At 37.2% G+C, this 10881-nt stretch overlaps 1 protein-coding gene across 1 annotated transcript in view; it reads right to left on the reverse strand.

Moving 5' to 3' along the window:
• SLC44A1 (solute carrier family 44 member 1) overlaps window positions 1-10881 on the reverse strand; it is a 58595-nt gene that overhangs the window by 26128 nt on the left and 21586 nt on the right. Inside the window, exons 4-5 of the mRNA XM_026049912.1 lie at window positions 5713-5849; window positions 194-287 (exon numbers count right to left, since the gene is read on the reverse strand). Of these exons, the coding sequence (XP_025905697.1) occupies window positions 194-287; window positions 5713-5849 (231 nt within the window). The remainder of the gene's footprint in view (window positions 1-193; window positions 288-5712; window positions 5850-10881) is intronic.

A 10881-nucleotide genomic window follows, 5' to 3' on the forward strand; every position in this document is an offset into this window, starting at 1 on the left:
GTCAGCTTAAAACTATTAATAAGAGAATAGTTTGACATTTTTTGTTGAGTTGCCTTGATGATGTCTTTATAAACTTTCAGCACTAAAACATCCACCTATCTATGCTTCATGTTCTGATTCTAAAGAACTACAAAGAACAAAAATCCCTGTTCTTTCCATCACCACCCCCAACGAGGCAAGAAGTTAAAATTACCTCTCTGGAACGGGGTACTTAGGACATAGCTTGGCAGCCCTTGGGTCTGTAGTGTATTCGGATGGCTGTAGTTCATAGCTGCAGAGAGTAGATCCTGTTGGGAGGAAAAAAAAAAGAAAAAATAAACATATTTATATATTATATATGTTATATGTGTTTAATATTATATATTAAACATATTACTTTTTTGCAAATCGTATCAAAGGTYCTGATTCTGTAGCTCCTCGTATTATTACTGCTCTTTTTTCATTTTGCAGATGGATATGCTAGTTATTCCTGCAGTAGAACAGTGAATTGAATCCAACACATGTTCCACTGTAACAGAATAATCCTTTGCGTTTAGCATTATTAGCCTTGAAGAAAAATACTTTTAACTATGTGGAGCAACAGTGAGCAGGCCAGCAATGAGACAGAGTGTTTATGGGTCACACAGTGCTACCTTTGGTGCTATTAAGTGTGCTTTGGACATACACTTAGGCTTCTGTCCTGTGGTTTCTTTTCCATGAATACAGTTCCTTTAGTTGTTAGAAGAATATTTTGGGACATGATTGATGCAAATATATCTCAAAAGATAATCTTTCTTTTCAATCACAATCCAGAAAACAAACAGATCTTCAGGTGGTTGAGTCTTGTCATTCTTATGCTGTTTTATCTGAGCACACAAAAGCTCCATTTCTTTTCCATTTATTTTTTTCATTCCTTTTCATTTAGAAAGAAACTATGTAACAGTAAATGGAATAGYCTATGCTAGACTGAGGTAAATTAACTAAAAACATTCTCAGAGCACAAGGCTGCAGTGCAGCATTCCTTCTTGTATTTACTTTGCCATAAAAACATGCACACCCTGCAATATCACGAACACTATCAATACTGAAATTTACACATTTAGAAATGACGGATTTCATTAAATTATCTGCTCAGAGCTGGTCCATAGAGGAAAACAGCAAGAAAGCAGTGCCTGAGCCACTGTGGTAGAAAGCACGTGAGTGGCCTTGGACTCCATTCTGCAGTGCATATCTATCTCTCTATGCTCTTAGCATGAACTGAAAAACAGAATTCTGCATCCAAAAACATGGACGTCAAAGATTTAAGGATTTTAGCAGAAAAACACAAAAGTATACAGAAATATTTGGGTTAGCTGTTGAACAGAACAGTCACTTTTAGCAGTGTGCTTTACTTAAGCTAGATATGGTTTCAAGCAGCAAGGAATTTCCTTGCTCAAAGGCACATAATAAAGCACATGAACACACTAAAATCTATGATTTTATTGAAGTCATTTTTTATGAGATCTTCCATATATGGTCTCACTCTTAAAAATGTATTGTGAAAATATGTGATACACTCCATTTCCTCCAAAGGACAGTATCATAAAGTAGAGATTATAATTGGGAAAAAATTCAGCATCTTATTGCACCTTAAGCATTCTGCCTTTCAGAAACAGCATCTTACTAGTCCATGAAATCCTCTAGCACAGTTTCCAAACTCTAGGTAGTGAGGGATATGCAGTGCGTAGGAATATTAACAAGAGCGAGGCGTTTAAAGTATAACTACTGGCCTCTGTACTTACAGCCCATTGCTGTTTCCCCTTCTGTCCTAGGTATTTTATCAACAAGTTCCAGCAATCAACATACAGGTAACATTCTGAAAGCATGACTCATACATAATTGTGCTTAATTATGCTTAACCAGCCTGCAAAACACAGCTAGAAGGATCAGCAGCAGGAGAGTAAGAGAGCTGGAGTTCACTGATATTCAGGAAGACAAGGCTCTTAACTTTTATGAGTCTGAAATTTTTCTCTCCTTTGATTTTCTTCACTCCAGAACTTGTCTTACATCTATTTGTTGAACTACGTCTATTCTAAACTGCTACTGTGACTTAGGTTTCACGTCCACAGCACCAAACTATGTGACAATCTGACATACTATTATTAGTATATACTAGTATATTATGAATTAGCAACATGCATAGCAAAAATAGCTTAGCACACTGGCTATTTTCAAACACAAATTTTCAAGGAATTCTGTTTCCACAGTCACAAAAACAGAGCACAGGTATGATGCCACGCAGTCTTTCCACAGCAGAACAGAGACTACCATCCACTGCTCACTCCTGCCAGTAATGAAAAGCAGAGGAGAACAGCATTGCATGACTTTAGAATAACTGTGTCTATAGGCAGCAATAACAAGACCTAGTAATAATGTATTCTTATTCAAGACATTCCAAAAATGCTACTCCAAAYAATATACTCAAATTCCTAAAAATTCTGTGGTGTTGAATCACTTTCTCCATAATATGCCTCTATATAATGTAATATTCTGAAGATGAAGGTTCAGAAAAATCACAAGCAACTAAGTTTTAACTGGCACGCTTCCACAAAATAAAAATGACAACAAAAAAAAATGTCAAAAATCAGCAGCAACTAGTGCAACTATTACTTCTAAAATAAGGACCAACAATACACTGCAAATATGTACTTTGATTACTGAAGCTAAAGATTACATTGTACTCTGACAAAACAATCTTTTGTTTTCCCATAGCGCAGAGCAATGACCTACTCTGGCTTACCCAGCTTGATTTCCTGCATTGATTTCTTTCAGGTCAGCCTCAGTACCAGACTTAATGTAGCTTTACCCTCAGGCTCCAAGTCCTTTGGACGCAGAGTTTTACAAGTCTCTGCTAAGTCTCTGCTACAGAACTCTTGACAGCTGAGGTGCCTGACAATGCATTTTAAAATAGGAATTTTATCTGAGGTTACTAAAACAGCATAAAATAGAAAAAAAGAGCATAAAATAGAAAAAAGAAAAAAGAATATTTGCTCCTAGAAAGACCCATGCAGTACGGTTGCTATTGGATTCAACATATCTCAAAATAATGGCCATCTGTTTAATGCTTCTTTTCAATAATGACACTTTATTATTTATTTGGCACAGTCATAAATGAATTATTTCTTTACTGATATTTAAAGCCGCTTTAGCAAGACTGAAATGGTCATGGCAATGTTTCCTGGCCATTAAGTTTTAAAGTATTATTTAGCTTTCTGAAAAAAAAATAAAAGCTTTCAATCAGATCATTCAATATGCACCATTTTTTCAAGTGTCAAGATTAATAAAAACATTGAATCCTAAGTAATCCTTGTTTTCAGCATCCTATCAGGTGACAGTATTCTGGGGACTGCAGCAGCTAGTTTACAACATGAAATATTCTCATTTGGTTCCAACTCATAGTTCTACAAATTCAGGTATTAACAAAACATAGCTGTGTGCAAATAACATTAGAGAATGTTCTCAGTCAAAGCGGCACAATCAGCTCCAGGATTTGCTCCAGAGAATTCCTCTGCTTTCAATTTACATCTTTGTTAAAGCTGGATACCTCAGAATTCAATTGCCCAGCTTCTTCCTTTCTCATTTTCCTGTAAGAAGTCCAAGCCAGTTCCCAGTCCCTCCTGTGTGTCAATCACTCTGAACRTATTAAAGATACAAACCTTCTGCTTTTCTTCTGACTAGTAAAGCTTTGTGAGGGACAGAGCTCTCCTTCTCTTAGGTAGAACAACATTGCAAATGCAAAACCTGACTTGGGGAGTGACAAGTAATTGAAATTACCATTCTGAAATTCTGCATTAATCATCAAGTCAGCTCCTTTCCACAACAGCCAAGAGATTAGGAAGTGCGTCGTTACTGATCCATAAAACCACAAAGCTCCTCTGTCATAAGATGTTCCTCATGCCGCAAGCAGCCATTTCCTCTGCCCTGACTGCTTATTTATGATCTGGCTTGCAGACAAACCCCAGCTGGACTTCAAAATAAATAAGAGCTCTGCCACAAATGCTCTGAACYCTGAGTATTCACATTTCTGCCTTGTTGCGTACGGGCAATTATGTGCCTATCTCACTTCAGGAAGATACCATTAATGCAAAAATACATGAAATATTGTACTTGGTATTAATCAAATCATTTACCAAAAGGGGAATGATGCATTATGTTTTTGTGTTATATCTTTTGATAAAGACATTTGCAGAAAACACAAACTTAAACACACAATTCACAGAATCACAGAGTGGTTGAGGYTGGAAGGGGCCTCTGGAGCTCACCTAGTCCAGCAAGGACACCCAGAGCAYGGGGCACAGGGCRGCATCCAGACTGGTTGGGAAGATCTCCAGAGGAGGAGACTCCACGGCCTCCATGGGCAGCCTGTGAAGGGTTCGGGCACCTTCACAGGATGGAAGTCCTTCCTCACATGCAGGAACTGCCTGGGTTTCAACTTATATCCATTGCCCCTTGTCCTGTCACGGGCCACCACTGAGAAGAGCTTGGTCCCTTCCTCCTTACATTCCCCCTTCATTTACTTATACATATTAATCAGATTATAYATATTAATTTCAGGCACACTTAATAAGAGACTTGACTTATAAACATAGAAACAATGTTTGTGGAAATCAATGTTTACATGGTTGCATTTCATTACTTCAAGAGGTACTCAGGGAACTCCACTACTGACTAACTTSATTTTTGCAGAAGCACATAATTGGTCTGCATTAAGAATAATACAGCAAACATGGCTGAGAGGTAAATTATAAAACCATACTCCAATACTGACTAGTTTAATTTGTGGACTTGTATTTAACAACAGTGCCTAATCACGTGAGGAAGCTACTATCCCCAACTCATCCATTGTACCGTGTTGGCACAACTGTTTGAGGTGCTGCACTCACAAGCAAACACTTTAATTCCCCACTATAACTCAGCCAGTTCAGTTCCCCGTATCAGTATGTCACATGTCCAGATGTGCTACCACACTGCAAGGGCAGACAGAACAGTGGAAGTGTTTCCATCATGGGATGTACTCACAYAACGGGTATCTCAACAGAAGTCAACATTCAAAGGTTTTTACAGAAACTRAACAGCTCACTATTTTCAGACTGGTCACTCAGACTGACTCACCACTAGCCAGTATCTCACTAGGAAATTTTACCACAGAATTCAAGAAGATCAGGTTCATATCTTCTGATCAGGTTCAGAGCTTCAGATATAATTCCTGCCATTCAAGTAGCTGAATAACATAAATTTCTTCAAATGAATTTAAGGTACTTTTGGAAGTAAAAATTGATCACCTTTAATCCATATCATTCCATATTCAAATATGGATTGGGATTATCACAAGAAAGAAAAATGTGCTCTCACTAACCCAGCAAATGAGGAAGTTTCACGAGAACTGCTGTTGAGCAGCAAGCCTCATAATGTTTCCATTACAGCTGCAAACAACAGATATTGTAACTGCATATTCCACTGGCGGAATTGTCCTTACATTTTGCTCTCCTGTTTCAAGCACAAGTTTCAAAACTGCCTAAGACATGACAGAACACACACTAACACAGTAACATTCTTAGGAAAGTTTTAGTTCAATATAAGCACAGTTTTACCACTATTTCTTTGTATTTCATTTTTAGTTCAGCCAAACGATTCCGCTATATTTCTACAAAAACATTTGCTATRGGAGCAAAAATTGATATGATTTTTCCTTACCATTAGTTTCTGCAAATTTCTGAACATCGGCCAAAGTTTTTAGTTCTTTCCTTGGGCAGGCTGWCACACACAGAGCAAGAGACTTGATCTTCCGATGTACTAAATCAACATTGCATGGATCCAGGAAGAACACATACCTAGAGAAGAAAACAGGTGACTTTTTTATTTCAGTGAACAGTCATGCATTCATGAATTCAACATAAAAATTACAAAGATACTGCTATTTACAGATATTTCGATATTTTACCAGTCTACTGATAACCTGTTAACTCTACTCAAACGGTACTGTTTATGAAACAGTAGCRCTTAATAGATGCAGGTTTTAACATTTTAACAAAAAGGAGGCTTCACTCCAACTATAAACTTAGCTTCAAGATCTCCAACTTTTTTTTCTAAAAAAGACACAACATAAAAACGTGTAATTTTATATTTACATTATAAAAAGCAAAATAGAAAAGTGTTTTTCTAATACCTCATAATTCTTTTTATGACAGTAAACATYATGAAAATGTATCAAATAAAATCTTTTAAAAGCCCTATACAGTCCTACCAAATCCTATACRGTACAGTCCTACCAAAACAGGTAACTTTTAATTCAAAATAAATACCAAAATGATCTACTGAATAATATGGGACAGTGATACAAAAAATCAGTTTCTGAAACAAACAAAAGAAGTATGCATTACAACCTCTCAGAATACAAACTTGTATAGCTATAATCATCTCTTCACAAACACTAGCTACAGTATTTTCCATTCATGATAAGATATAGATAGGGAATCTTTTATTTTCTGAATGCTAAAAAAAAAAAATCATATTTTCATGGTAGGATCTGCATTAAAATATTTTCTTTATATTATGTAACATCATGATGGGAAAACAAAAGAGTAATTTATTTGTGGATCAAATAAAATGGTATTTTTGTTATTTTAATAATCTTTATGTAATCAATAATCTTCTATAATCAATAAAAATGCTTTTTGATCCCAGAAAACTTATTTCAAGTTACAATAAAGTTACACAGCATTAAGTATACTAACAGAAATATTGCAGTCGCTGCAACTCTTACATTTTATTGCTAGAACAGCAATAAAAATAAAATACAGTATTCCAAGAGATTAATACTTTATTTAGTTCCTTATATTGAAACTTTCAGGAAGAATCTCCTGCTATGACAAAAAAACGTAATAAGGAAACAAAAGCAATGCCCCCCAAATGTTTAATACTGGACACTTCAGAGGTAACATTTTTAAGGCCACCTTTATAACAGTRCTCCACAGAGAATGCAAGAATGTCAAACCATAAATCTGTTTTAAACAACCAGAACAAACCTTGCTCAAAAATCACAGCACTAAAACACATATATCACTCAACTTGGCCACATGCATAAAGGTTAGCATTTTCTTTCCGCCCAGATATTTTCTGCTATGTGGTAATTACAATCTAAACTGCCCCTACAGAAAATCTGCTCTATTATCCAATCTCAGTCCTCAAGAATTATTACTATTTAACACAATTACTCATTTTTTAGCCTTCAAGTGATCTTACTTCCTCCATTCCTTGGACGGGGTCAACTCCCACCAACTCCAAACGCTGTGCTCTCTATATTAACTACAATACAGCAACAAATCGAAGTAACATTCACAAAAYATTTTCTATGGACAAAATATTGCCAATATCTTTAGGAAGTTTATCCTGCACCATTTCTCAAGGTGTTTTGTTTTTTTACATAACAGGTAGTACTAAGCACCAGAATAATGTGCAAACAATACAAAGCCAGGAAGTAAACACAAAGTGAAGATGATTATCCTTCAGACTTAGTCAAGGTAACCATGTTAGTAACATGCCATTAATTCCACATTTTCTTCAAAGAATAYGCCTTTGCACTGATACTAATCTATACAATATAATACTAGTGATGACTAYACAGTTTTGTCATAGGTTTGTCTTTGTGGAAGCAAATTCATATAGATGTGACTTCATATCATAGATCGAAGCCTAGGGAAACCAGTGTAAGATTTGGCCTTAGACAAGTTAGATGCCAAAACATCCTCTAAAACATGGCATGATGGAAATTATTTGAGGTAAAAATAACTGCATGCAATTTTGAATATGCCAATTTTCCCTAGCTGTAATAAATATCTGAAATGCTAAGCTTACATTTAATTTCAAGCCAATTCCTAAACTTATATAGAAAGGAGGAAAGAGTTTAATTTTCCACAAGTCAAGGTATCAGAGAATAAGGTTAGGAGCAAGTTACCCATCCTAAGGCATGTAATTCAAAATAGACTTTCCAAAATGTAAAATAAGATTTTTTCTTTTTACAGATAACTCATAGGACTTTCCTTACACTTAACCTCTGTTTTAAGTTTATATTTCAAAATGTTACTTTAAAAAATAAATTCTTAAAAAAAAGAAAACATGCACATTTCCACAGAATTTAMAATACAATTTTAATATAAGCAGAAGTTTTTTTTTAAAAAAGGTTACTACTCTTGCCCAGTAGCTTATTGAACAAGCTACTGCCTATGAGATATACCTCTGCAAGAACAGGAAGCCAAAGCACTCTTTCTTCTCCACATACCCTTGATTCTAAAACATGAACAGTAAGTCTAAGCAACTATGGCAACTTACTAGATGTACAACTCTATCTTGTCTTCAACTATTCTGTAAATTCTTATATTTGCAAAGCCATTGATTTCCTGTCAGCCCTCAAGGTATTTCTTCACAGTCAGATGAGCACAGAYGAGCAAAACAATCATTCACTGTGATCTGCAGCCATCTTATTGAAATAATGGAGAGGTGAATTTAATGAGGTGAATTTAATACAGTCTATACCAATTATGCATTGGGCATGAAGACACTGACTCATCCAGCTTCTCTGCATGAATGCTGTAAACTCCTCCCGAGTTTTCCTGGTACCTGAAATCAAGCCATCTGAGTAATAAAATCATTAGGGCTGAATGCTACTCTAACCCTTCTCTACAGTGGTATGTACATGTCTTTCTGTACTTGAAGGAGCAGTACAGAATGATTTCTGTCCAAGTAGCAAAATACTACTGATCAAAATCCAGACTAAACTGTCRTTCATGAACTTGTATTTGTCTGCTGCAGTCGTTGTTTTTATTTGCAAAATACTCCATCATGTCAAAGGCCATTTTTAACCCCTTGTGCTGCCAAAACTTCAAAAGCAATCTGTCTACTCAAAGCAGATAGGTTTAAGAAAATAGACTAAGATAGGCCACAGATAGACTACGGTCTTAGTTTCTGTTCTAAAGAGTGTTTCATTAGCTACATAGAAACAGAGTTGATTAAATTCTTTTTGATGAGATTATATTCTAAAAAACTCCTCCCAACAAAGAGTCTTACTAGTTTCAGCACAGCTCATGTACACTCATGAAATCATGCCATTTGCTCCTCACCTTCCCACCCAGATTTACCACATCTACTAAGATCATGCCACTTTCACTTCCTTATTGTTACAGATGACTTAATTTTATGCCTTTGTCTGRGAAATTAGTTATCCTGAAAGCAGAATAGAAGAAAAATAACTTCAGCCTTATAGAAATGCATTTTTAGAGGATAAGACCTCTTTTTCTTCTACAAGATCTGAAAGAATGCCAGTAATTTTTTTTTTTCAGACTGACTGAAAAGAGTAAAAGTAGTCTTAAAAACCATGAAATAGTTCCATGAACTGCCTCTCAGACTCTACAGGAAAATCATCTGCTACATGTAGAGAGATGCTAGCACCCAGAACTTCCTCTGAAAAAAAAAAATCCGGACAAACTTAAAACCCCAGGGTGTGTAAGACTGGGGAGGATCACATGCTTTGCATAAGAAATGTTCTCTGTCAGAGCTGACAGAGAAAGCAGACACTTCTGTGAACTGCAGCAGACACTTCACTGTGAACACTTATACAAAATAAAATGCCTTTGTAGAAGGCTTCCTCTTGCTCTCAGGCCAAGAGAAGAGCATATCCATTTATTTGCTCAAACCATGTCTCAAAGCAAGGTATCTTTATTAGAAAAATACAATCCCTTGAAACCTTCCTAAGACTTTGGCTGAACAGTATCTTCTGGCAACAAGTTCTATGTTAAGTGTTAAAGACATTCTCTCTTTTTTTTTCCTGTGGCATGTCAATCATGCCCTTACAAAGCAATAACCTTTTGCAATCCTTCACATATCCTCATGATAGCCTGATTTTGGTCATATGGATACTCAGGAGTTTAAAGGAGCCACTGTCCTACTACTACACTAAATGCCTGAATGAGGTGCCGTGAGTTTCTTGGTTACTTCTCAGAATCTTTCATCTACACACACACACATGCTCAGTATAGCATATCACATTTTTTCCACACCATTGRTAAGGAATAGCTATGCTAGTTTAGACCTATAAGAGTTTACAGGAGCTGAGCACTGCCTTTAAGTTGTGTTTTCTTTATATAGCCTTTATATAGCCATCTGTACATGGACAGTTGAAGTTTTAAAGTCTCATCTTAATATGTTGAGTGTAACCCAGCTAACTGTAACTAGTAGCCTGCTAAAATCGGTGGAAGTAAGGGAGCATAAATCAAAGAATCACAGAATGTTTAAGGTTGGAAGGGACCTTTAGAGATCACCTAATCCAACTCCCTGCTCCAGCAGGGACACCCGGAGCACGGGGCACAGGGCGGCATCCAGGCRGGTTKGGAAGATCTCCAGAGAAGGAGACTCCACAGCCTCCCTGGGCAGCCTGTGCCAGGGCTCGGGCACCCTCACAGCCAAGAAGTTCTTCCTCACATGGAGATGGAACTGCCTGGGTTTCAACTGGTACCCACTGCCCCTTGTCCTGTCACTGGCCACCACTGAGAAAATCTTGGCCCCTTTCTCCCTACATTCTCCCTTCATGTACTTAGACATGTTGATCAGATCCCCTCTCAGCCTTCTCTTCTCCAGGCTAAACAGGCCCAACTCACTCAGTCTCTCCTCATATGAGGGATGCTCCAGCCCCTTAATCATCTTTCTTGCTCTCCGCTGGCCCCTCTCTGGAAGCTCCACGTCCCTCTTGTCCTGGGGAGCCCAGAGCTGCCCCCARTGCTCCAGGTTTGGCCTCCCCAGAGCTGAGCAGAGGGGCAGGATCCCCTCCCTGCCCTGCTGACAACATCCTCCTCATGCAGCCAGGAGCCCATT

The sequence above is a fragment of the Nothoprocta perdicaria genome, unplaced genomic scaffold, assembly GCF_003342845.1.
Source record: "Nothoprocta perdicaria isolate Ctin4 unplaced genomic scaffold, notPer1 scaffold_63, whole genome shotgun sequence".
NCBI classification, from domain to species: domain Eukaryota; kingdom Metazoa; phylum Chordata; class Aves; order Tinamiformes; family Tinamidae; genus Nothoprocta; species Nothoprocta perdicaria.